At 56.9% G+C, this 25,975-nt stretch overlaps 2 protein-coding genes and 1 pseudogene across 2 annotated transcripts; 1 reads left to right on the forward strand and 2 right to left on the reverse strand.

Annotated features, from left to right (window-relative positions):
* The first annotated feature begins 2,451 nt into the window (after positions 1 to 2,451).
* LOC101602270 lies at positions 2,452 to 3,056 on the forward strand (annotated as a pseudogene).
* Positions 3,057 to 7,611: 4,555 nt separating this feature from the next.
* Nkpd1 (NTPase KAP family P-loop domain containing 1) lies at positions 7,612 to 16,015 on the reverse strand. The gene is made up of 5 exons (XM_045133259.1): positions 15,976 to 16,015; positions 14,825 to 14,939; positions 13,731 to 14,198; positions 11,514 to 11,645; positions 7,612 to 9,419 (listed from the first exon to the last, which is right to left on the reverse strand). The coding sequence occupies exons 2-5, from the start codon at positions 14,913 to 14,915 to the stop codon at positions 7,612 to 7,614; spliced, it is 2,499 nt and encodes an 832-aa protein (XP_044989194.1). The 5' UTR covers positions 14,916 to 14,939; positions 15,976 to 16,015.
* Positions 16,016 to 18,026: 2,011 nt separating this feature from the next.
* Positions 18,027 to 25,567, reverse strand: Trappc6a (trafficking protein particle complex subunit 6A). The gene is given in 8 exon segments (XM_045134195.1): positions 18,027 to 18,058; positions 18,646 to 18,670; positions 18,672 to 18,740; positions 18,821 to 18,882; positions 18,885 to 18,906; positions 19,310 to 19,382; positions 25,369 to 25,409; positions 25,412 to 25,567. Coding segments are annotated over 8 exon segments (480 nt in total).
* Positions 25,568 to 25,975: the final 408 nt, after the last annotated feature.

Genomic DNA, 25,975 nt, shown 5'->3' on the forward strand with positions numbered 1-25,975 from the left:
GAGGTAGAGCACTTGTCTAGGACCCACAGTGAGGGGCTGGGGGCGTGGCTCAGAGGCAGAGCACTTGTCTAGAGTCCACAGTGAGGGGCTGGGGGCGTGGCTCAGAGGTAGAGCACTTGTCTAGGATCCACAGTGAGGGGCTGGGGGCGTGGCTCAGAGGCAGAGCACTTGTCTAGGATCCACAGTGAGGGGCTGGGGGCGTGGCTCAGAGGTAGAGCACTTGTCTAGAATCCACAGTGAGGGGCTGGGGGCGTGGCTCAGAGGTAGAGCACTTGTCTAGGATCCACAGTGAGGGGCTGGGGGCGTGGCTCAGAGGCAGAGCACTTGTCTAGAACCCACAGTGAGGGGCTGGGGGCGTGGCTCAGAGGTAGAGCACTTGTCTAGGACCCACAGTGAGGGGCTGGGGGCGTGGCTCAGAGGTAGAGCACTTGTCTAGAGTCCACAGTGAGGGGCTGGGGGCGTGGCTCAGAGGTAGAGCACTTGTCTAGATCCACAGTGAGGGGCTGGGGCCGTGGCTCAGAGGTAGAGCACTTGTCTAGATCCACAGTGAGGGGCTGGGGGCGTGGCTCAGAGGTAGAGCACTTGTCTAGAGTCCACAGTGAGGGGCTGGGGGCGTGGCTCAGAGGTGGAGCACTTGTCTAGACCCACAGTGAGGGGCTGGGGGCGTGGCTCAGAGGTAGAGCACTTGTCTAGATCCACAGTGAGGGGCTGGGGGCGTAGCTCAGAGGTAGAGCACTTGTCTAGATCCACAGTGAGGGGCTGGGGGCGTGGCTCAGAGGTGGAGCACTTGTCTAGATCCACAGTGAGGGGCTGGGGGCGTGGCTCAGAGGTAGAGCACTTGTCTAGATCCACAGTGAGGGGCTGGGGGCGTGGCTCAGAGGTGGAGCACTTGTCTAGATCCACAGTGAGGGGCTGGGGCCGTGGCTCAGAGGTGGAGCACTTGTCTAGATCCACAGTGAGGGGCTGGGGGCGTGGCTCAGAGGTAGAGCACTTGTCTAGAGTCCACAGTGAGGGGCTGGGGGCGTGGCTCAGAGGTGGAGCACTTGTCTAGATCCACAGTGAGGGGCTGGGGCCGTGGCTCAGAGGTGGAGCACTTGTCTAGATCCACAGTGAGGGGCTGGGGGCGTGGCTCAGAGGTAGAGCACTTGTCTAGAGTCCACAGTGAGGGGCTGGGGGCGTGGCTCAGAGGTGGAGCACTTGTCTAGATCCACAGTGAGGGGCTGGGGCCGTGGCTCAGAGGTAGAGCACTTGTCTAGAACCCACAGTGAGGGGCTGGGGGCGTGGCTCAGAGGTAGAGCACTTGTCTAGATCCACAGTGAGGGGCTGGGGCGTGGCTCAGAGGTAGAGCACTTGTCTAGATCCACAGTGAGGGGCTGGGGGCGTGGCTCAGAGGTAGAGCACTTGTCTAGAGTCCACAGTGAGGGGCTGGGGGCGTGGCTTAGCCAGTGAGAGGACTAGGATAGTAGCTCTGCCTAAGTGTTTCACTAGCATGTGTGAGGCCTTAAATTCTGTCCAGGGCACCAGCAAAATAAAGGTTTTAAAAAACCTACAGGAATAGCCTGAACCCCTCACTTGCTGTATTTGCTATCAGTAGGTCACCACCTAATGCTTGCTCTAAATAAACCTAGGCGTCCCTTGTACCTGGTTGCCTTGGATCTGTGAGAAGCATCTTTCCTCAGATGATGAACGTTTGTGCTTCTGTCAGCTGCAGCTACAGACGTCATCTCCTCCTTAAGAGAGCCACAGTCAGGACTCCTATTTAGGAGGTGGGATAGCAGCAGCCCCTCAATGCCCTCCGAGTTCCAGCCTCCTCCTTCTGGGTGTATTGGGGAATGAGCCACTTGGGGTGCTGAGAAGCCAAGCTAAGTAAGCTGGTGGGGTTGGTAACCCCAACCCCCAGCCATCTAAGGGGGACCTGAGTTCAGTTCAGCTGATGACAGCAGATTAGACCCATGGTAATGTGTGGTAATGTGTGGGGACTTTGGCATCTGCCTCCACCTCCAGATCCAGTGTGTGTGTGTGTCTGTCTGTCCAGATGCCCATTAGCAGCTGAGCTCAGGTAGGCCTTGCCCCTGCTTGCTTATGCTAATTTTATTTATTTTTCTTTAAACTTTTAGATACTGTTAATTATTTGAGACAAAGAGGCAGAGAGAGAGAGAGAATGGGTGCACCAGGGCCTCCAGCCACTGCAAACAAACTCCAGACACGTGTGCCACCTTGTGCACCTTGCTTATGTGGGTCCTTGGGCTTCGCTGGCATCTTAACTGCTAAGCTGTCTCTCCAACCCAATAAAACATTTTTAATTTTTAAAAACTATTTTATTATTTGAGAGAGAGGCAGATAGAGAATGAGCGCGCCAGGGCTTCTAGTCACCACAAACTCCAGACATACGCACCATTGTGACTGGGGCCCTTGTAAAAGGAGGGATTGGTTCCCAGGCGGCTGCCAAAGATGGCAGAGGGGCAGGTCCTGGTGCTGGATGGCCGAGGCCACCTCCTTGGCCGCTTGGCAGCCATCATGGCCAAGCAGGTACTGCTGGGCCGGAAGCTGGTGCTTTTGGGCTGCAAGGGCATGAGCATTTCTGGCAATTTCTACAGAAACAAGTTAAAGTACCTGGCCTTCCTTCAAAAACGTATGAACACCAATCCTTCCCATGGCCCCTACCCGTTCCGGGCCCCTCGCTGCATCTTCTGGCGAGCAGCACGAGCCATACTGCCCTGGAGCGCCTCAAGGTGCTGGATGGGATCCCCCCACCCTATGACAAGAAAAAGCGGATGGTGGTCCCTGCCGTCCTCAAGGTTGTGAGGCTGAAGCCTACCAGAAAATTTGCTTACCTTGGGCGCCTGGCTCATGAGTTTGGCTGGAAGTACCAGGCAGTGACAGCCACCCTGGGGGAGAAGCGGAAGGAGAAAGCCAAGATCCATGACCGGAAGAAGCAGCAGCTCATGATGCTAAGGACACAGGCAGAAATGTGGAAAAGAAAATTAACAAGTTCACAGAGGTTCTGAAAACCCATGGACTCCTGTTGTGAGCCCAATAAAGACTGTTTATGCCTCAAAAAAAGAGAGAAAAAAAAAAAAGGAGGAATTGGGGCTGGAGAGATGGCTCAGTGGCTAAGGCTTGCCTGCGAAACCTAAGAACTCATGGTCGAATCTCCAGGTCCCACATAAGCCAGACACAGTAGTAACCGCACACAATGTTGACATGCGCACAATGGGGCGCACGCGTCTGGAGTTTGTTTGCAATGGCCAAAGGCCCTGCCACTCCCATTCTCTCTCTCTCTGCCTCTTTCTCTCAAATAAAAAATAAAAGATGGGATTGGCGGCTGGAGGTGTAGCTTAGTTGTATAGTACTTGCCTAGCATGTACCAGACCTTGGACTCCATCCCCAATACTTCCACCCTCCAAAAAAAAGTAAGATACATGTTAGTGGCTGGAGAGATGGCTCAGCAGTTAAAGGCACTTGCTTGCAAAGCCTGAAGGCCTAGGTTCAATTCCCCAATACCTGTGTATAAAGCCAGATGCACAAAATAATGCATGCATTTGCAATTTGTTTGAAGTAGCAGGAAGCTTTGGCATGCCTATACTCATTCTCTCTTTCTGCCTTTGTATCTCAAATTTAAAATGCTTTTGGTTGTTCAAGGTAGGGTCTCACTCTAGCCCAGGCTGACCTGGAATTCACTATGTAGTCTCAGCGTGGCCTTGAACTCACAGCGATCCTCCTACCTCTGCCTCCCAAGTGCTGTGATTAAAGGTGTGTGCCACCATGCTTGACTAAAAAAATATTTTTACAAATTATGCATCTTGGAGCTGGAGAGATGGCTTAGCAGTTAAGGCGTTTGCTTGCAAAGCCAAAGGATGCTGGTTCGACTCTCCAGGACCCACATAAGCCAAACGCACAAGGGGGTGCATCCATCTGGAGTTTGTTTGCAGTGGCTGGAGGCCCTGGCACACCCATTCTCTCTCCCTTTCTCTACCTCTTTCTCTCTCTCTCAAATAAATAGATAATAAAGCTTAAAAAAATCCATCTTGTCCAGATGTGGTGGCCCAAACCTTTAACCCCAGCACTCAGGAGACTGAGGTAGCAGAATTGCTGTGAGCTTGATGCCAGCCTGGAGCTAAGAGTGAGTGATTCTAGCTCCCAGCTTTGAGATAGATTCAGAGACCTTGTTGGGTCAGGGACTAAATCCCAATCCTTGTTATCTAGCCAGAGGTCACTAGACAGGTCACCTGCAGTAGAAGGGCCAAGACCTCAGCTATCTGACAGAGCCTCTCCAATTACCAACCCAAGCTCTTCGCCCTCAGTCCGGTCCCTACCACTGGAACGACCTCTGGGAATGACTGATACAAGGCTGGATAAATCCACTGGTCAGCTTGGGCTAGAGTGAGACCCTACCTTGAAGGAAAACAAAACAAAAATGATGCATCTTGGGCTGGAGAGATGGCTTAGCGGTTAAGGCATTTGCCTGCAAAGCCAAGGGACTCAGGTTTGATTCCCTAGGACCCATGTAAGTCAGATGCACATGGTGGTGCATGTATCTGGAATTCGTTTGCAGTGGCTGAAGGCCCTGGCGTGGCTATTTTCTCTCCCTCATATAATAAAGTTGAGTTTTTTTATGATGCATCTTTAAGATATATGTGTGTGTGTACACCTCATCTTAGCCATCAGGAGGCTGAGGCAAGAGATCATTTGAGCCAAGGAGCTGAAAGGCTAGCCTGTGAAATACAGCCAAAGAAAAGATGGATAGAGGGCTTGAGAGATGGCTTAGTGGTTAAGGTGCTTGCCTGAGAAACCTAAGGACCCAGGTTCAGTTCCCCAGGGCCCACATAACTAGTGGTCCTGGCGCATCCATTCTCTACCTCTTCTTCAAATAAATAAAATATCTAAAGGTATATATATATATATTTTTTTTAATTGGATAGAGCCTTAGGGAGAAGGGCCATGTGATGGCAGCGTCAGTGACAGTTACAGGCCACGGGAGGTCCAACGTCGTGGGCTGTAACCGCAAAGCTAGCGGGAGGCCAGGAAAGCTCTCCTGACCTTGCACTTGGGGCTGCCACGTCTACATGTGGGAGATGACAAACGTCAACGCAGCCTTGGAGCTCAGCTCTGCTTCCCAGGCCCCCGGGGCTGCAGGCCGGGGCAGAGGGGGTGCCCTGGCTTTGTCTTCCCTCTGCCCACTTCAGCCTCCTCGTCCTGACCAGGCCGTCGCCATCATGTGGCCCTGTAAGTCCCGGCGCTGTTCACTGTGGGGCTTGTGGGTGTTCTGAGATGCCAGCAGCTGTCCGTCTGTGCGACTCGCGGATGGGATGTGTCAGCGGTCACCTCCGCGGGCCACCATCATCCCTGGCCTTTGGGCAGATAGCCTTGCCCACTTACCCCACTGCCGTGCCTCGGTCTCCTTTTCGGTCGGTGACAATCCTTTGGCCTCACCTGTGTGAAGTTCCAGCTGAGGCTCCGTGGTGTGGGGACTGACGCCTGTGGGCGGAGCCTTCGTAGCCTCACAGGCCACTCTGACATCCTGGTATCTCTCTCTCTTTTTTTTTTTACCAAGTCCCCAAAACACCAGCTTTGGCAGACACATAACCATAGTCAGGCTGGAGTGGGCAGTGCATGGTGGATATACCTATTCCCAGTGCTTGGAAAGTGGAGGCAGAAGTTCAAGGCCATCCTTGACGACACAGGGAGCAGGCTAGCCTGGGCTACAGGAGACCGTATCTCAAAACTAAAAGGCAACCTGGTGTGGGGGCTCTCGCCTATAATCCCCGCACTCGTGAGGCAGAGGTAGGAGGATCACCGAGAGTTCGAGGCTATCCTGAGACTACATAGAGAACTCCAGGTCAGCTTGGGCTAAAGCGAGACTACCTCAAAAAAAAAAAAAAAAAATCTAAAAAATATTAAAGAGTTACAGTCCAGCCCTGCTGGGTGCTTATGATGGTTGGGGTGTCTTCGTTCATCTTCAGCATCTGGTTGGTGTTGGCCGCATATCGCAGCCTGGACAGCCCAATTTAACCGGCCCAAGATGGGCAGATGGGAAGGGAGGCCTCATCCAGGGTCCCCACGGCCCTGTCCACTGTGGCTTCACCTTCCAGCATCTTCCTCTAGTGATGAGACTTCACACCAGGTTAGGTACAGAGAGGCAGGACGGCCGCCTCCCGACAGACCTGGGAGGCTCACAGCCACGCCCCATCTCTAACCACTGAAAGCAGCAATTGCTGTGGCCCGAGGAGTCAAGAGACTGGTTGACCAGACTGAGGAATGTGAAGTCAGTGCCACAAGCCCCTGGACCATGTAGACTTGTGGGGTGGGGCGTGGGGGGACCTTCATAAAGCTCTTGGGACTCGTGACTCAGAAGTCACCCCTTTATCTGTGGGTGTTGCTGAGTGGTGGAGCCCTTGCCTAGAATTCATCAGTGAGGGGCTGGGAGTGTGATTCAATGATGTCTGCCTAGAACCCACCAATGAGAGGCTGGGCGTGGCTCAGCAGGGGGAGGGCTGTTACCTTCAATCCCCATAACCACGGCACAAAAACAGCCCCAAATCAGGTAATCCTCCTCTGGGCCTCTGGTCCCTGGGTATGTCAGAGCCCGTGAGTTCCACCATGCCCTCCCACAGACATCACACTGGACAAGGGATGCCAGCCTGCATGCATGGCTGCATATTTGGCTCATGCGGAATCCGGAGCTGCCCGCAGAAGTGACACGCACCCGTGGCCACTTGTGACTTCACTGGCAGCGCCCGGCCCAGCAGTCATTTCTACCCTCCTACCTGGCTTCTCTCTGACTCTACATTCCCCTCATACCCCAATCCCTGTTCCTCAACTTCCCCCTCTGGTCTAGGAGCTGATGAGCTGGCTCCACTGCCGGTGACCAGCCCGTGGCTCTCGAGTCATCAGTGAGACAGTCGTGGACTGAACAGTCCTTCCTGGACAGTTAGTTGTTGGAGGAGGCAGTGCCACCCACCAGCTGGCTGGGGCTTAATTAACCCACCTGCTGAAGGCAGGGCCACCTGCTGAGGTCACAGGCACCACCCTGGGAAATGCCAGTTCCTGACCTACTCTCACAGGGTAGGCTAGGGCGTGGGGACGGGCGCCTGCGATTCCCTGGGGCCTAGGCGCTCCCTCCGCCTGAGTCAACCTGGCGTCTGTCCTTCATCTCCTCTACCCCCGCAGCCTCACCCAGCGCCTCCTGCCACGCGGGATGCCATCTTCAGTCAGTTGTCAGGACGCAGCTGAGAGGCCTGGCTCCCTGAGGAGGAAGTGGGCTGGGCAAGATGGGACAGGCCAAGGCCCGGTCCTCAGCCTAGCCAGGAAATCCAGGACATGAAGACCTTTCAACATCTTCATTTATTGCACTTGACCCGTGTTCCTCACTAGCCCTTCTCTACTGGCTCTCCTGCGCCGGCTCCAGCCCAGTCCTGGAGGCGCCCAGAATCACCTGCGGTGTGTGTGTACGTGTGATTACCCCAGGCTTCATTCTTTCTGGTGCTTGGACCCAGCCTCGAACCCACAACCCTCCTCAGGGCGCAGGGAGGCGTTGCTGTGTCACTTGCATCCGCTGGCGTGCTCCACGCCAAGCCCAATGGGGCCTGGATCCCCAGGAAGTGCAGGGACTCAGGACATTGGTCTCGGTTTGCCCCCGTGAGTCCGGTCTCTCGGATGCGCTCCACTGGTGTGCCCCGCGCCGTGGCCCGGGGACGCCCCTGCGGCGTTACCGGCTCCGGGTGCGGCGTGGGGGGCGTCCCTGGCTGGAGACTTGGGCGGGCTGGGCGGTTTGAGCGCGCTGACGGCCCGGATGAGGCCCATGCGTCGGCGGATGGAGTGGTCCAGGTTGACGGTGCAGCGCAGCAAGCTCTGCGCCTCGGCCACGGTGAAGGGGAAGTCGGCGCCCAGGAAGCGCTCGAAGAGCTCGGGGTCGCCGTCCAGGTCGAGCACGTTCTGCAGCGCCTTGGTCATGGTGTGCAGCTCGCGGCTGTTGTCGCAGAACACGTCCCAGAGGCGAGCTCGGCCGTCGGGCGCGCCCCCGGCCTGCTGCCGGTCCTCGAGGCACTGCAGCACCCAGCTGAGGCGGCAAGGCCACTGGTTGGCGAGCACGACCCACGCCACGGCCTGGCGCGGCGTGGGGCCCGCGCGGCCCGCCTGCTGCTGCTGCTGCTGCAGCAGGCGCACGGTGATGGGCACCGTGTTGACGATGCGCCGCATGGACACCACGTTGTCCGGCACGTACTCGTAGAGGCAGTCGCGCTCGTCGTGCAGGCACAGCAGGGCCTCCTGGATGCGCCGCGCCGCCTCGGCGTCGATGCGGCCCTGCGCGCGCTCGGAGCCCGCCGGCTGCGTCTCCACCGCCAGCAGCTGCGCGCCCTCGTCCCCTCCCTGGTCCCCGTCGCCGGGCCAGCGCAGCTTGTGAGTGAGCTCGCGGAAGAGCAGGTCGTCGCGGCTCCGCACGGCGTCGTGCAGAAACTGCAGCTTGGTGCGGCGTCCCATGATGGGCACCGAGAAGGGCAGCGTGACGGTGCGGTTGAGGAACAGGTAGCCGTTGTCCGCCGTGCCCTTCATGTTGCCCGCGCTCTCGAGGCACGCCGCCAGGATGCTGGGGTCCACCACCAGGATGAAGATGAAGGGCGCGTGGCTGTCGGACAGCAAAGTGTTGATGGCGTTCAGCACGCCCACCACGCGCTCCGGGTAGCACGTGTCCAGCCCGGTGACCTCGAGCACCACGCGCAGGCGCCGCCGCTGGTAGATCTCCAGGAAGCACAGGAAGTCGGTGAGCAGCTCCACCTCCTTCTTCACCTCGCACATGAAGCCCAGCTGGCTGCCGAACTTCTCGCGCGACACCAGCCGCTCGATCTTCTTGCGCTGGCTCACGAACACGTGCTTGCCCACCGAGTACACGGCCATGAGCAGCCCCGACCCCGACAGCGTGGTGGCCGCGCCCCCGAACACCTTGAGCACGCTCCCGCTGGGCCCTCCGTGGACCCCGGAGCCGTGCCCCCCCAGGGACAGGTAGAGCAACCCCACCCCGAGACACAGCGCGGCCAGCAGCGCCAGCAGCGCCAGGCACACGCGGCGGCGGCAATGCCACTCGCGCTCGCAGCAGCCCGTGGTCGCCGTGCTGGGCTTGTTGCCCAGCACCGAGTACACGCTGAAGGGCAGCGCGCCGTAGTGGCGCCGGATGCCCTCGCACAGCGTCGTCACCAGGCCTGCCCACAGCTTGTCCGTGCCCTCGTACTGCCAGGCGCTGAAGCGGATGAAGAGGAACTGCACGTTGCGGCGCCGCAGGTGCAGCTCCGTGATGATGGGCTGCAGGAACACCAGGTACCACAGCAGCTGCGGGACGCCCCAGCCGTGCACGGGCCGCGGGCGCCCCTGCACGTGCTGCAGCTCCTCCGTTTCGCGCTGCAGGGCCTCCTGCTGCATCAGCACTGTGGGGAGGGGGGGGAGACGCGTGAGGGGCCAGGCACACGGAGACCCACCCCCCAGCCCCGTGCTCTAGGAGCTGGGAGAAAGGAGGGTGGGGGTGCGGAATATGGAGAGCCCCCCGGAGGCAGGTCAAGGAGTTGGAGGGATGGCTTAGTGGTGCAGGAGCTTGCCTGAGAAGCCTAAGGACCCGGGTTTGAATCTCCAGTACCCAAGTAAACCAGATGCACCTGCAGGCCCGTGCAGCTGGAGTTCATTTGCAATGGCTCGCGCTCTCTCTCCCCCCTTCTCTCAAATAAATCAAATATATAGGGGGGCTGGAGAGATGGCGTAGTGGTTAAGGCATTTGCCTGCAAAGCCAAAGGATCCTGGTTCGATTCTCCAGGACCCACGTAAGCCAGATGCACAAGGGGGCCCATGCACCTGGAGTTCGTTTACAGTGGCTGAGGGCCCTGGCGTAACCATTCTCTCTCTCTCTCTCTCTCTCTCTCTCTCTCTCTCTCTCTCTCTCCTTCCTTGTATCAAATAAATAAATAAAATATATTTTAAAAACCCAAAGATTTGATGAAAAATTTGCTTCTCAAATCTTTTTATATATACATAAATATATAAATATTTACTATATATTTTATATATAATTATTATAAATATTATATATATGTGTGTATATATATAATACATACTGACAGGTTAGGGACAGCAGTAGACAGGAGAGAGAGGGTGGGAGGAGGCAAGAATGATGGAAACTGATGGCTCTAAGATCCACACCCCCTCCCGCACTGGCACACGAAGGAAGGAAGGAAGGAAGGACTGAATGAATGGGTGAACAGAGATCCACAAGAAGTGACTCATTAGCAGCAGGGAACCAGGCTAAGTCTGTTTCTTTCTTCAGGGAGCCTGCTGTGATGCCAGGCTAGGTCAGGACCTCCTCCACCTTTCTCATACTGGGTGGCTACTGTCTAAGGATAAACCTGCTCCCCACCAGGCTGGAGAGATGGCTTAGTGGTTAAGGTATTTGCTTGCAAAGCCAAAGGACCCAGGTTCGACTCCCCAGGACCCATGTAGGTACACAAAGTTGCGCGTGCACCTGGAATTTGTTTCCAGTGGCTAAAGACCCTGACGCGCCCATATTCTCTCTCTCTCTCTCTCTGTCTATCAAATGAATAACAATATAAAAACAAGTTAAGGGCTGTTGAGATGGCTTAGCGGTTAAGGCATTTCCATGGAAAGCCACAGGACCCAGGTTCAATTCCCCAGGACCCACGTTAGCCAGATGCACAAGGGGGCGCACGCATCTGGAGTTCGTTTGCAACGGCTGGAGGCCCTGGCGTGCCCACGTGCCCATTCTTTCTCCCTCCCTCTTTCTCTGCCAGATAAATAAATAAGTAAAAATATTTTTAAAAAATAAAATAAAAACAATTTTAAAAAGGATAGATCTAGGGCAGGGCTGCAGTTAATTATTTCTGTCACCTGTGTGTATCCCTCCAGCGCTAAGAAGGTACTGGGCTATTTCAGAACAATGGATGTTGAAAAGCCCGGCACAGGAGATAATGAGGCGAGTGAGTGAGTGAGTGAGTGCCCGGGGACTCACCCACCACCACCCATCACCTAGCCCAGGGCAGGGCCTCTGGAACGCCCTTTTCTCTTTATATCCTAATCTTTTCTCCCCGGTGCTCTTGTGACCACGCCAAGGTTGGAACTGAATAGGCAACAGGCTCCTGCAAGGCTGCGGGGAGTAACCTGGCTGCCTGAACCCCAACTGGGACAAAACATGGCCAAGGCTGAGCGGTCCAGCAGCTGGCCCAGGTTTCCGCTTGGTGTCTTGGCACCAGGGTGCAGGGCTTATATGGGAAATAGGGCCTGCAGCCTCTCTGAGGAACCTGGAATTTCTCCCTAGGGCACTGGGAAGGCTCTTGAGTAGGGCACAGAGGCAGGTGGATTTCAGGAAGATCCCTTGGAATGCAGGTGCTGGGGACAGAGGTGACAGGGAGAGGGTAAGACCAGGACAGCTGAGCAGGGACCAAAGGCTATGTTTCCTGTCACCCATCTGGCCCCTGCGCGAACATGCGCACGCACGCACGCACGCACGCGATGCTCACTGGTTATCTTGTCCAACATCATATGCAGGCGGCAGCCAAAGGGCGCGTAGAAGCCCACAGTCACAGGGACGGGCACGTGGCAGAGAGTCTTGGCCAGGCAGCTGCAGTAGATATCGTCCTCTGTCAGGATGTCTGGCCGGAGCAGGGGGGGGAGGGGAACGGGAAACTGAGTCAATGAGGCTGGCCCTGCGCTATCCTCCCTCCTCCTGGCCCCGCCTCCGGCCCCGCCCCAGCATCCACCCTTTGGCTCTGAGGTGACTCAGGTCAAACCTGGCCATCAAGATGTCTGTACCCTTTGGGGACCTGATGTGCCAGATGTGTGGAGGATCTGACCCTCGACTTTCCCCAGCCCCAGCCCAGAGGCTTGTGGGGATCTGGCTGTCTTGGCCCTGGAGTACTAGGCCGACTCTGGGCCCACCTGTCTCCCGCTCCCCTGGGAAAAGGTCTCCTGTGCCTGTCTTTCTTGGGGCGTCAGATGCCTAGGCGTGGCTCGCCACCCCAAGGACCCCCGTGCTGCTCAGCTCCGGTCCTTTCTCTGCCACGATCTGGCCCTGAGCTGCTTGCTCCTTCCCTGTGACAAGACACCGGAATGTGTGGAGGCCAAAGGGCCAGCCCTAGCCCTAAGTTGGTGGCCGTTTGAGACATATTCCTGTCCCCAGGGAGCAAGTGGTACAAGTGCCACCAGGTCCCTCCTGCTGGGGCTCAGCCATGGGGGTTGCACAATCCTTCTGGGAAGTGGTGTCATAACAGCCAATTCCAGAGAGACCTGGTGGGCTGCGGGACCCGGCCATGCTTGGTGGCAGAGCTGGGAGGGCAGGAGGAAACTAGGGATGAGGTAAGTTAAGGTGACAATGGTCAGGGTGGACCTAATCCCCAGCTGTGCCTAATCAATGGGTGATCTCACCTCACCCGGCCTCTATTTTCCTGTGTATGAAATGGGCATCCTGGCCCTGGGGCTCCGGTGGCAAGGTTGATGCTCAACCTGGCCGTGAGCCTTTGTTCGTCACCTTGTCCTATTTTCAAACCAAGAAGCTGCTACTTGTCCCTACCTTTCCTATCACCTCCCCTGACCCTGGTGACACTTGCTAGTGCCTTCTGCCTGAAGCTGCCTGCCTCCCAGTGGCCCCTTCTTGGGGGAACATCGCGAGTCAGCACACATCTCTCTTGGGCTCAGAAGCCACCTGGAGTTTCTACTTCACTTGGGATCACAGCCAAAGAGCTGGCCTTCCTGCTGGCCCTGGGGCAGGCCACCTCAAGCCTGCACGTTGTATGAATGACTCTGATGCTATCGGGGTTGTACCCAGGCGTCACTTCAGTGAGGTCTTGCCTGACAGCCTCACGTCATCTGCAAACCCGAGGTCACCTTTCCTTTCCACACTTCTTTTGTCCCCAGAGTGGTTGTCACCCAGCGATATGCTGTTAAATTCTACTCACTGGGGCTGAAGAGATTAGTGGTTAAGGCACTTCCCTGCAAAGCCAAAGGACCCAGGTTCGATTCCCCAGGAGCCACGTAAACCAGATGTGCAAGGTGGCACACGCATCTGGAGTTCGTCTGCAGTGGCTGGAGGCCCTGATGCATGCCAATTCTCTCTCTCTCTCTCTCTCTCTCTCTCTCTTTTTCTCCCTCCTCCCCTCTTTCTCTCTCTCAAATTAATAAATAAAAATAAAAATGCTGAAAAAAATTCTACTCACTGGTCCGGTTTCCTGTTCCTGGCCCCCTGTTCCCTGTTGCACCCCAACAGTGCCTGGCGCACGCTGTGGTGTCTGTCCCTACCTCACCGCAGACGGCTGAGAGGCAGGTGGCTGTGCCCCCCATTCACAGAAGTGCTCCCTACCTCTTGCTGTACCTCCACACTCGGCCCATCTCTCCCACACCAGAGCTGGCCAGAAAGCTGCCCCAGGCCCTTGTCACCCCCGGGCCCTCTATCCTCGCTGGCCTTGTGGGCCAGGGGAAGGCGGGCTGGGAGATGGAACGCACACCCAGGGCACGAGCAAAGGGACAGGGGGAGAGGCACTGTGCACAGGCCTGACCCAGAAGCCAGGGACCCGGACAGGCGAGGCAGACACCCAAAGGCCGGGATGAGAGACCTCCTGACAGGGACCAGAGTATGTGTGGAGTAAGGACAGGCCCGAGGGCACCAGCCAGCGAGCAGAAGGCCGAGGCCAAAGCAAAGGAGGGGGGGCAGGATGGAGCCCCAGAATGCCCGGGCTGAGCACCAGCGCTGTAGGTGGTGAAGGAGCCACAGGCGGCGGGGGCTGGCAGGGGCCGCGCCTCGGTGGGCTCGCTGGGCTCCAAGAGGACACCGGCGGCGGCGGGCGGGGCCGGGCTGCTGCTGGCCATGGCGGGTAACGCGGTGGGTGAGGTGGTGGCAGGTGCTGGGGGTGGCTGGGGGGCGCTGGCTGGTCCCATGGGGGCAGCGGTGGTCGCAGGCGGCCCCTTCTGGGCCCCATGAACTGGACAGACCCGCTGCCAAGGGGGGCTTGGAGGTGGGGGTAGGGACTGCTGCTTCTGCTGCTGCTGCTGCCGCCGCTGCTGCTGCAGAACAGGGTTCTGGGGACCCCGGCGACAGCTGCCGCCTCCCCGGTGGCCATGGTAAGCCTGTTGCCAGTGAGCCTGAGGGGATGGCCGACAGGGCCCACGGGCTCGAGCAGCCGCTGGGTCCTGGCACCAGTGATGACGGCATCCTGGAAGGAAGGAAGTGGGGTAACTGGGCCTGGGTCCCAGACTCCCCCTTCCCCCGGGGGGTGGGCACTGGCTCTGATGGAAGCTGGATTGCTTCCTGAGAGGTGGCCCAACTGGTCGGGAAGTGGCCAGAGTGATGGGCAGTGACTGCACAGGGGACAGGCCAGGGACCAAAAGAAGAGGAGCTGCTGTTGTGGGGTTCGGGCCCTGGAGGAGCAGAGATGTGGAGGGCCGCCAGGCCCTGTGGAGGCTTCATCTGCCCGTGATGGGATGTAACTGTCCCCCCCCCCACGCCAGCGGGGGTCACCACATGAAACAGAGTCACCATCTCAACTCAAGACACACTTGAGGGGGGCTCCCCTGCTACCCGCCTTCCTCCCGCAATACTGAGCCCCCTCACTTTGTAGCCCAGGCTGGCCTGGAACTAGCTGGGACCCTGCCGCCTAAGCCTCCCACAGGCTGGGGACTCGAGGCGTGTGCCACCATGCTTGGTACTGGTTGGTGGCTTTCCTCCCTAGAGCCTATCCTGTTTCTATCGCACCTCCATCTATTTGATGCCACCCTCCTAACCATGCCACGATCCCACTTCCTTCCTCCCCCCACCCACCAAAAATAAATGAACCCTTACCTCTTTGGTTCCCCAGCTCAGGATCCAAGAAGCAGCGTTCGTTGGAGGTGCGGGCGCCCTTGGTGAAGTGTACGTCGTAGTGCTTCTGCATGGCGGGCACCGTCGGGGTCCGCTCCTGCAGGGAAGCGCACAGGGGCTCAGCGCCCGCCCCCTGCGGCTCCGCGCGGCACAGGGAGCAGAGCCGAGGTGAGGGGCGGGGTCCCTGGCCTAGGCTAGCGTCATTCACCGCCCCCCCGCCCCCCGTGACCTTGGACAGGTGAGTGGCCCAGTCCAGATGCTGGACTCTGGGTCACCAGGGTGGGTGCAAAAGTGAGGTTGGCAAAGCTGGGTTAAGTGGCACACGCTTTTTTTTAAAAAAACACCTTTTTAAAAAAATTTTATTTGAAAGACAGAATGGCCATGCCAGATGCCAGGGCCTCCATCTACTACAAAGGAATTCCAGATGATTGTGCCATCTGGTACATCTGGCATACGTGGGTCCTAGGGAATCGAACCGAGGTCCTTTGGCTTTGCAGGCAAACACCTTAAACGCTAAGCCATTTCTCCTACCCCCTCCCCGCTGTTAATCCCAGCACTCAGGAGGCAGAGGTAGAGGATCGCCGTAAATTCGAGGCCACCCTGAGACTACAGGGTGAATTCCAGGTCAGCCTGGACCAGGGTGAAACCCTACCCCGAAAAACAAAAACAAAAAACAGAAGAGCTCGGCAGGACCACATGCGAGAGGACGCCCTGTGGCCAGAAGCTACTGTGGGGGGCAGGGAGGGAGGGCAGAGTAGTTGTGGGGGGACAGACAGGAGCCAATGAGAAAGGCCACCGGGAGGTTGAGGAACTGTGAAAGCAATGGGGTCTGAGCTGAGGAGCCACCAAGACAGAACCGCTGGTATTTCCCAGTGGAGAAAACACTGGAATTGAGAAAGGGATGGAGAAGGGGTTCGTGAGGAGTGGGGGAGATCGGGGTGGCTGCTTCCTGGGATGCTGGGTGGGCCGCGGGGAAGATGGCCCATGGGCGGTTCAGCGAGGTCAGAAGCAGAGGAGGGATGCTGTATGGGCAGGCAGCGGGTGATGCCCGAACCCAGGTGATGAGGGCTGGGGGTCCAGGAGTATGGCCCTGCCCATTCTCCCCATCCCACAGGGACGGTCCCCGGACGTACCTGGTGGTGGCCTTGCGGCCCCAGCTCGCTGCCCGTGGCCCTGAGCTGCTGGGCCAGCCCCACGACTGTCTTGTCTGCGCAGGTTCAACTGGAGCCCAGGGCCGCCCGCCCGCCCGACCGGTTCCCCGGCCCGTCGTCCCCGCCCTCTCGCTGCTCTCCAGGACTTGGGGTGTCCTCACATCGCCGCACCGAACCCCAGGGACAGGAGAGGGGCGGGCCTCATTCGAGGATCCCTCACACCCCTGCTGGAGGGGGGAGGAGGCAGCAAGGGGAACAACCCTGACGGACGAGGTCTACCCATCCCTCCCTGGTCCCACGGTGCCATCTGCGACAGGTGACTTCACCCTTCTGGGCCTCGGCTTCCTCATTGCTGAATGGGCCCGGCTGGCATCTGCCTGAGAGACTGTCAGAGGAACGTACCCAGCCATTGGTTAGCAACAGCCCTCACTGACCCACTTACCACACTGCTGCCCCGGATGCTTCACAGCCAGCCTAATACACACGTGCCCTTGGCAACCCCCCTGCCCGGTCCTCGCCACTGACCACCTCACCGATGAGGAAATCGAGGCCCGGGAGCAAGAAAACCCCTCGCCCCAGACCACACCGGGAATACAGTGGAGATGGCTCTCCTGGCAGCTGCTGGGTCCTGGGGAGCCACATGGACCCCTACTGTCGGGACCAGCCCCCCTTTCTTCCAGAGTGAGGCTTCCTTCCTGCTTGCAGTCCTCCAAGCCCATTCTTTGGGGGGAAGCCTCCCCAAAGCCTCTGGCTCTCCAGGGGTGCTGGGGTGAGCACTGGTGTCTACAGGCGACTTCTCTGACGAGTCGTCCAAGCACGGGGTGGTGTTTGGAAACAGGGAACACGGAGCTTGGCCATGGTGGGAGGGAAGAGCAGGCTAGGGACCAGACAGACCCCACAGATGAGAGGCTACCCCAACCGCAGAGAATGCTTTGGGCGTTGAACAAGGGGCCCAGCTAGCTGGGCACACTGTGAATTCAAGACCAGCCTGGGCTACACGGTGAGCCCGTGCCTGAACAGAACAAGAGCCTGGCATGGTGGCACATACCCATCTATAGTCCTAGCACTTAGGTGGCTGAGGCAGGAGGACTGCTCGTGAGCTGGTGGTCAGCCGAGCTAGAATGAGATCCTGTCTGAACCAAAAAGGGAGACGGGCTGGGGATATGGCTTAGCGGTTAATGCACTTGCCTGCAAAGCCAAAGGACCTCGGGCCGACTTCCCAGGGTCCACATAAGCCAGATGCACAAGGTAGTGCGTGTGTCTGGAGTTGGTTTGCTTTGGCTGGAGGCCATGGTTTGACCATTCTCCCTCTCTGCCGTTCTCTCAAGTGAAAAAAGTGAGACATGGTGGTTCTTGCCTATAATCCCAATATTTGGGAGGCTGAGGCAGGAGGATCACAGTGAGTTTCAGGTCAGCCTGGGCTAGAGTGAGGCTGTGCTTCAAACAACAAAAAGAAGACCCATGTTCCATCGGGGCAGGGTGGGCCCCACCTCGAGCATACTGCTGCTTACCTACATTAGGCAGTGTGCAGCAGAGCTTCAGTTCAGGTATGGGTGTGTCCCTAGAGCGTACAGACAGGCAAGGACACTGTCCAGGTACAGGGGCTCTGGTCACAGCAACCTGCTGGTCCAAGGGCAGTCCCAGTCTCGGTGGCTGTCCTAAGTGCCACCAGCCCGTGGGTTGGGCCAGGTGTGCAGGGAGCTGCGAGAAGCCTGTGGGCTCAGCCAGGGGTGGACGAGGCACACAGGAAGGAAAGCAGAGGGACCTTGTGACAGTCACCACACAGACGCCCCCATGTGCACCTGAATTCCACAGATAACGTTTATTGCCTGCCACCCACCCCATGACATATCCAGCATGGCCCCCACCTCAGTTCTGTCTCTATGGGGACATCTTGCTTCACAGAGTGCTCCATCTCCCTTGGGAGCCCTCACCTGGAGCACACGCGACCCCCAGAGCCCGGGAGCGCCAGACTCAAGGTCAGCAGGAGACAGCTGCCCGGCTGAGGCTGGGATCCTGGTAGGTGGGGGCCGTCAGGGTTTCAGGATCAGCACCTGGAACTTACCTGGGTGGGAGGGGCCGGCCCTAGTTGGGAGCTGGGAGAGGCAGCAGGCCCCTCCCACCCGGCAAGCCACTGTTCCGCCTACCCTGTGCCAACAGCCTGGGGTGGCCTGAAGAGCGAGTGGGTCACAGGGTGGCACCCCCACCCATCTGGCCCACATCCCAGGCTGAGCGTGCAGGCAGCCGGAAGGAGCTTCTGTGGCATCCTGCCCAGAACCCTGGGGAGCTGGGAGAGGGGAAATTAACCCACAAAGTGGCGGGGAGGGGTCGGAACCCAGCTACAGACACCTCAGGTTCAGTGGTGCCCTATCTCTGGAGCCAGAAGGGCGATCAGGTGGGCTGCATGTCCCCACCCGTTTCTGGAGGCCCTGTCCGGGAAACCACGAGGGACATCTAACCGATCTCTCTGTGGGATCACAGGGCAGGATCACAGGTGTTCGAAGTCAGCTCTCCTCCGGGCTGGCGGAGGGTAATGCCACACCGGATGGGGCCGTGCAGTGTGGGCTCACCTCCCCAGAACTGAACATCGCTTCAGGGGCATATTCAAGGGACAAGGAAGAGTCCCCTCCCCCGCTCAACCCCACGACTCACAGGAGGGCAGGGCTGCCACAGAGGCAGGTGACCAGACTCTGGAACCCCAGGGTACGGGGGGCTCCGCACAGAGGGCCACAGGCAAAGGCTAAGAACTGGGGTGGGGGACAGAGGTTATGGAGGGAAGAGGAGTGGGCAGCCTGGAGGTAGCTGGGGTCATAGCCCTGCCCCCCACACCTTAAGGTGCTTCTCCCAAGTATTGGGGACCTGAGGCTGTGGGGACAAGGAGGGGGAACAGTTGTCCTGCAGGACGTAGGTCCCCTGACAGCAGAGGAGGGGAGCAGTGAGGGGCTAGGCCTGGGCACTGACAGTGAAGGACCCCCTAACATCCCCATAGCCAGGCACCCCATCCTTCTGAGCTGCGGAAGGGCCAGGGGTGGGGAGGTGTCTGTCCCACTTAAGCCTGGCATCCACCAGTCCAGGAGCATGGCTTCTTAGGAAGACAGGGGTACTGGGAGAAACTGGAGCCCCAGCCCTTGAAGCCGTGGCTGGAGGAGGCCATCATGCTGAGGGCGGCCAGAGGATGCAGGCTGGGCGAGCTGGGGGGCAGCTGCAGGTTCTGCAGCTGCCTGTAGAGGCCAGCTGCTGGCCAACTTCCAGCTTTGGGCAGGTCTCCAGGTGGCCTTCTGGCATGGGGTTTCTCCTCCCAGCCCCTGCCAGCAGCCTGGAGGCCGTCCATCTGCTTTTGAAACACAGCCACCCACAGCTCTTTGCACAGAAACTTGAGGGGCAGTCGGCTGGGGGAGCAGGTCTGTGGGGTGGCGCCACCATCCCCACCCTGGGTCTGCCCACCCAGCCGCCAGGGGAGGCAAATGCAGCTGGCTCTCACCTCTCACCCAGGATCTCCAGTCTTCTCTCCCATCTGCTTAAACCTTCCCTAGTGCTGAACCGCCACCTCCAACACACTCTTCTGAACAGAAAGGCTCAGGCTTCTAGATCTTTCTGCCCAACTCCAACAGCTGTCCTTGTGTCCTGTCCAGGTTGAGCCCTCAATCCCAACCCTGTGTGTGTGGCTCCCCCTGCCTCCCCACCCCACACAGTCCCTATAAAGGTGGGGCAGGGCTGGCCAGCTCACTTTAGTCCAAAGTGAACAGGGCCTGGCACAAAGACCTGCTTAATACACAGATGCCAACCAGAGGGGTGCAGACTCCGGGTCATAGTGGGTGCTATGTGCCAGGTGCTTGTAGGAACACTGTTGGCTTTTTGTTTTCGAGGTAGGGTCTCACTCTAGATCAGGCTGACCCAGAATTCACTACGTAGTCTCAGGGTGGCCTCGAACTCACGGCGATCCTCCTACCTCTGCCTCCCGAGTGCTGGGGCTAAAGGTGTGCGCTGCCACATCTGGCCTGTACTATTGGATTTTAAGAAATCCCTGAGGTTGGCTGTACCCCCTTCTGGAAACAGGCTCTGAAGAACTTCACAGGCCGACTCAGGCAGAAGGATGGTGAATTTGGGGCACAGCTGGACTACAGAGTATTAGACTAGCAAGGGCTACACAGCAAGACTGCACCCCAAATCTGAGATCCGCATGGTCACCGTTAAGTTGTTCCTCCAGTGTGCTGCCAGGTGGGTTGGGTGCCTGGGCTGGCGGACGAGTACCCTCCCCATCTCTTCATGGATCAAAGGAGTGTAATGCCACCAAGAGCTTCCGCCTGGAAGTCCAAGGCAAGAGCTTGGAGTCCACCCACCACCCATGCTTGACAATGAGTGTGGGCATGGGGGACGGCCTTTGGTTGACGCGGAGTCAGGCCTTTGGCTGAAGAACCACAGTTGGGGTGTGTGTGTATGTGGCTGTGTGGGGACTCTGCATCTCAGCATTTGGAACGGCCTGGCTGTTGGTGGGCCCCACTTGTATGTGTGGCCACGCCAGCCTCAGTGTCCCACATGGAGGGAGGCTCAGGGTGATAATAAGGAAAGTCCAGGCCTCCCTCACTCGGGATTCATGGATGTCCTCTCCTAGCTTGTAAGCCATTCAGCGTGGAAGTGTTATGTGCCTGTGGGATGCCCAGCGACAACCTGGCAAGGCCCATACCAGGCCAGGAGCACGCAGGGAGCTGGAAGGTTGGCTGGTTAAGTTCAAGTTTTCCTTCTGTGAACTTCAGACTGCCTGGATTTGAATCCTGGCTCTGCTATGTACTGGATGTGCGACTTGGATACAATGCCTCAGTTTCCCCACATGTGCAATGGGGCCCATGGCACTACCTACTCACAGCAGTGTCCTGATTGGCACAAGTGACCAAATGATACACAGCTGTTATCTCAGCTGGTCTCCCTGTGCCTGGCGCTGGGCAGGGGCCAATTAAATACCTGCTGAACCAAGTAACAACGGGGAAGGACTGTTAGGGGACAATAGCAAGAAGGAAGGACATAGGAAGTGGGTGGAAGAAGCAGGTGACAAGGAAAGAAGGGTGGAGGGCAAAGGAGCAGCATCCATCACAACCGCGCGCCTATACTGGATGACAGGCCCTGGAAAATCCCTTTGAGATTTCTAGTTCGTCATTCTCAAGGAAGGGACAAGGCCCACGGACTCTGCTGTTCACGTGGACGGATCAGAGCCTGGGGTTCACCCCACTGGCCACACAGCGACCAGAGGAAAGGACAGGAGGTAATGCGGGTACACAGGGGGCACCCTGACAAATGTGACCCGTGCTGGGACCAGTGGCTGGGAGGGGCAGGTCTCACACAGACAAGCTTTGGAGCTAGGGTGCTTGAGTTTTTGTGTTCCCTCTGTCCCCAGAGCCTGTGTAGGCTCTGAAACAAGACCATCCCCAAAGAGTTTCCTCTGGCAAACAAGAAAATGACACTTCACCTCTGGGCTTCTGAGTACCAGAGCAGTCAGTTCTTAGTACCCATGAGGGAAGGGCTCTAAGACCTGAGCATAGAAATCTGAGGACACACCTGGTTGGGTGTGGTGGCGCATGCCTTTAATTCCAGCACTCAAAAAACAAACAACAACAAAATCTAAGGACACTAATGTCCTTTCTTTTTGTTTGATTTTTTTGTTTGTTTGTTTGTTTTTCAAGGTAGAGTCTCACCTCTAGCCCAGGCTGACCTGGAATTCACTGTGTAGTCTCAGGGTGGCCTCGAACTCATGGCGATCCTCCTACCTCTGCCTCTGGAGTGCTGGGATTAAAAGCGTGCGCCACTATGCCAGGCTTAAAGTCCTTTCTATAAAACGGGAGTCCTGGAGCTGGAGAGATGGCTGAGTAGCTAAGGCGATTGCCTGCAATGCCTAAGGACCTGGGTTTGAGTCCCCAGTACCCATGTAAAGCCAGATGCACAAAAGTGGTGCGTGCATCTGGAATTCTCATTCTCTGGATCTCTCTCCTTGCAAATAAGCATTTGAAACAGTGCTGTTTGCATATAACGTACACACACCCTCGCACAGACTTTACTTTGTTGTTCTGGGCGACATTACGCAAGAGCACTAGAAGGGGCGACAATGACTCAGCAGTTAAAGGCCCCAGCTTGCACAGCTTGTCAGCCTGGGTTCGATTCCCCAGCACCCACTTAAAGCCAGATACACAAAGTGGCACACATGTCTGGAATGGAAAAAGGCCCTGGCATGCCCATTCTCTCTCTCTCTCTCTCGAGTAAATAATTTTATTTTAATAAATTTTATTTATTTATTAATTTGAGAGTGACAGAGAGAGAAAGAGGCAGAGAGAGAGAGAGAGAGAATGGGCGGGCCAGGGCCTCCAGCCACTGCAAGCGAACTCCAGATATGTGCGCCCCCTTGTGCATCTGGCTAACGTGGGTCCTGGGGAGCTGAGCCTTGAACTGGGGTCCTTAGGCTTCACAGGCAAGCGCTTAACCGCTAAGCCATCTCTCTAGCCAGTTTTGTGTTTTTGTTTTAAAGAGCACTACCAGATGAGCATGATGGCACACACCTCTAATCCCAACACTCAGAAGGCGGAGGTAGTAGGATCACTGTGAGTTTGAGGCTACCCTGGGACTACAGAATGAGCTCCTACCTGGAGAAGAAAAAGCCAAAGGGGAAGAGAAAGAAGAAAAGAGGCAATTAGAAAAGGGGCTGGAAAGACTTCCTCGCAGCATGAAGAGGGACCCGAGTTTGGATTTCCAGCACCCATGTAAATACACCAGGACTCTATTCCCAGCATTGCGGAGGCGGAGTCAAGGATTCCTGGGTCTTTGTGGCTAGCCAGACTGGCCTAAATGGTGAGCTCCAGACCAATTACAGATCTCACTCAAAAGAAAGTGGGACGGTGTGTACAAGCCATATTCCCAAGGAACACCACCAGAGGCAGTCTCCTGCCCTCACCGTCCACTGCACACATACAGACAAAATAATAAAAATAAAATAGGAGCCGGGCGTGGTGGCGCACGCCTTTAATCCCAGCACTCGGGAGGCAGAGGCAGGATGATCGCTGTGAGTTCAAGGCTGCCCTGGGTCTACGGAGTGAATTGTACCTCAGCCTGGGTGAGTCCTGAATCAGCCTGAGTGAGACCTTACCCCGAAAAACCAAAAATAAATAAAAAAGCAAAATAGGGCTGGAGAGATGGCTTAGCGGTTAAGCGCTTGCCTGTGAAGCCTAAGGACCCCAGTTCAAGGCTCGATTCTCCAGGACCCACGTTAGCCAGATGCACAAGGGGGCGCACGTATCTGGAGTTCGTTTGCAGTGGCTGGAAGCCCTGGCGTGCCCATTCTCATTCTCTCTCTCTCTCCTCCTCCTCCTCTCTGTCACTCTCAAATAAAAAAGCCCCCACTTGCTGGAGAGACGGCTCAGTGGTTAAAGGCGCTTGCTTGCGAAGCCTGACAACATAAATTTGGTTCCCCAGGAAAATACACATGTAAGGACAGATGCCCAAAGTGGCTCAAGCATCTGGAGTTTGCAGTGGCAAGAGGCCCTGGAACACCCATGTTTTCTCCTTCACTCCCTCTCGCTTTGCAAAAATATAAAATAGGGGAGATGGTAGTTGACACTGAGGAGACTGAAACATCAAAGCAGACAACCGGACGCTGCTAAGAGTTAAACACTAACGACTTCCAACACCTTCCAAGGATCCAGGAACACGGCAGAACACGGGGTGCAAAGAATGTAAGAGCCTTCATGACCCCACAGTGCATACCAATAACCCCACTGAGAAGGGCCCTCAGTGGAATGGGGGTGGAGAGAGGGAACATGAAGAGTATAATCTGATGGGAATACAAGCAATATGCAATATATTCACAGAATAAAGTTCTGAATTTTTTTATTTATTTGAGAGCGCTAACGTGGGACCTGGGGAAACGAGCCTCGAACCGGGGTCCTTAGGCTTCACAGGCAAGCGCTTAACTGCTAAGCCATCTCTCCAGCCCTAAAGTTCTGAATTTAAAACTGAGGGGGCTAGAGGGATGGCTCAGAGGTTAAGGCGCTTGTCTGCAAAGCCAAAAAGACCCAGGTTCTATTCCCCAGGATCCACGTTAGCCAGATGCACAAGGTGGCGCACGCAGCTAGCAGCTAGAGTTCGTTTGCAGTGCCCATTCTCTCTGTCTTTTGCTCTGCTTCTTTCTCTCTCCCCCTCAAAAAAAAAAAAAAAAAATTAAAAACAATCCCCCTCCGCCCCCCAGCAATTTCTCATGAAAGCTCCAAGTAGAAGTGGAGAGAAATCAAGAGATTTCTGGGAGCTTCCTAAAGTCTCGTTCCCAGGTCACATCCCTACTGGGTGTGTGGGACTATCAGTGACAGAAGCCGTAGCCATGTGCGCAGAGGGAGGAAACCCTTTGCCCACGGTTGCAGGAACACAGCTAACAGAATCCTTCTTCTAAGAGACCCGAGGTGCACACACTGCGAGTTGCAGACAGAGACATCACGCTTGACTGGGCCGGGGAGAGGAAGGGATATGGCTCCAAAGGTCAGGTCAGCTTGGATGAAGGTTCAGGCTGGCCTCCATGGGATGCAGGGTAATAAATACTGACACCCAGGATGGCAGAGAACTCGTGAATGGGAGGAGCTATTCTGGGTTACAAAACTCAATGAATCCACCCTTCATTTACTTCCGGGGCAAATCCACACTGAGGGCCCACTGTGTGTCAAGAGTGTGCAGTGAGGGATCAGGGCACGCGGCCAAGGAGAAGAGACAGACGTGAATCAAGGGCTTATAGGATGTGGCAGAATGCACGCTAGCACTCCACAGGCTGAAGCAGAAGGATCTGGATGGACTTCAGGGCCAGTCTGGGCTACACAGGAAGGACCCCATGCCAGGGAAAAAAAAAAAAAAAGAAGAAGAAGCCTGCAGTCCCAGTATTTGGGGTGTGGAGGTAGGAAGAACCAGAAGTCCAAGGCCATTCTCCCCTACAGAGAGGATCCAATGCCCAGTCTGGAGTAGATGAGAACCAAGCTCCAGAACAAAAACAAAAACTACCTGCCAGACCTGGTGGCGCACGCCTTTAGTCCCAGAACTTGGGACGCAGAGGTAGGAGGATGGCCCACAGTTCGAGAGCACCTTGAGACTGTATAGTAAATTCCAGGTCAGCCTGGGCTAGAGTGAGACCCTACCTCAAAAAACAACAAAAAGGTAAGTAACCGCTGACTCCCGGGCAAAGCCTGAACCCAGGGCCTCCCCGTGAGTCACGACACTCGATTCCAGGGAGGCGCGATCGCTACCTGACACCCCCTCCCCACGCATACGTGCCAAAGCCATCGAGTCCGAGCTCCGGTGGGTACGAGTCCTCCCTCCCGGCGTGGCCCGCGCCATCTCCTCGCGGGACCCAACGCTCACGCCCCTGGCCCAGGGTCGGGGCCCGGAGTCCACAGCTCCGCTCCGCCACCATGTCCATGCGCAAAAACTCCACCAGCACCTAGTCCGCCGCGCGCCAGCCTCCCGCGCCTCGCAGACCCCGGCCATTCCCGCTGTCATTGGCCAGCCGGGGAATGGTCCCGCCCACCGCCCAGGCTCCTATTGGTGAGCTGAATACCATGCCGGCCCATTGGCCAATCGGCGCGGCCTGAACGCCCGGCCATTCCCACTGTTATTGGTCAGTTTGGAAATTCTCCGCCCACCACCCGCACTACTATTGGTGCTCTGAATACCATCCGCTAGCATTCCACTCCTCGCAACCCCCGGCTCGGAAAGGCATCCGCCCGCCTCCCACGCCTCAAACCTTCGGCATTCCTGCTGTCATTAGCCAGTCTGGGAATGCCCTGCCCGCCACCCGCGCTCCGATTGGACCTTGGGACTAGCCCCGCCTCCTCTCGTGCACACGCAGCACCACGTGAGCCTGGGAAACCAGGGGCGGGTCTACTCCGCCTGTACATTGGCCACGTGCAATTAAATCCCGCCCTTCTTTTCTCCCTTGTCTGTTTCCGGGCATTCCTATTGGTCAAAT

The sequence above is a fragment of the Jaculus jaculus genome, chromosome 14 (assembly GCF_020740685.1).
Source record: "Jaculus jaculus isolate mJacJac1 chromosome 14, mJacJac1.mat.Y.cur, whole genome shotgun sequence".
In the NCBI taxonomy this organism is placed as follows: Eukaryota; Metazoa; Chordata; class Mammalia; order Rodentia; family Dipodidae; genus Jaculus; species Jaculus jaculus.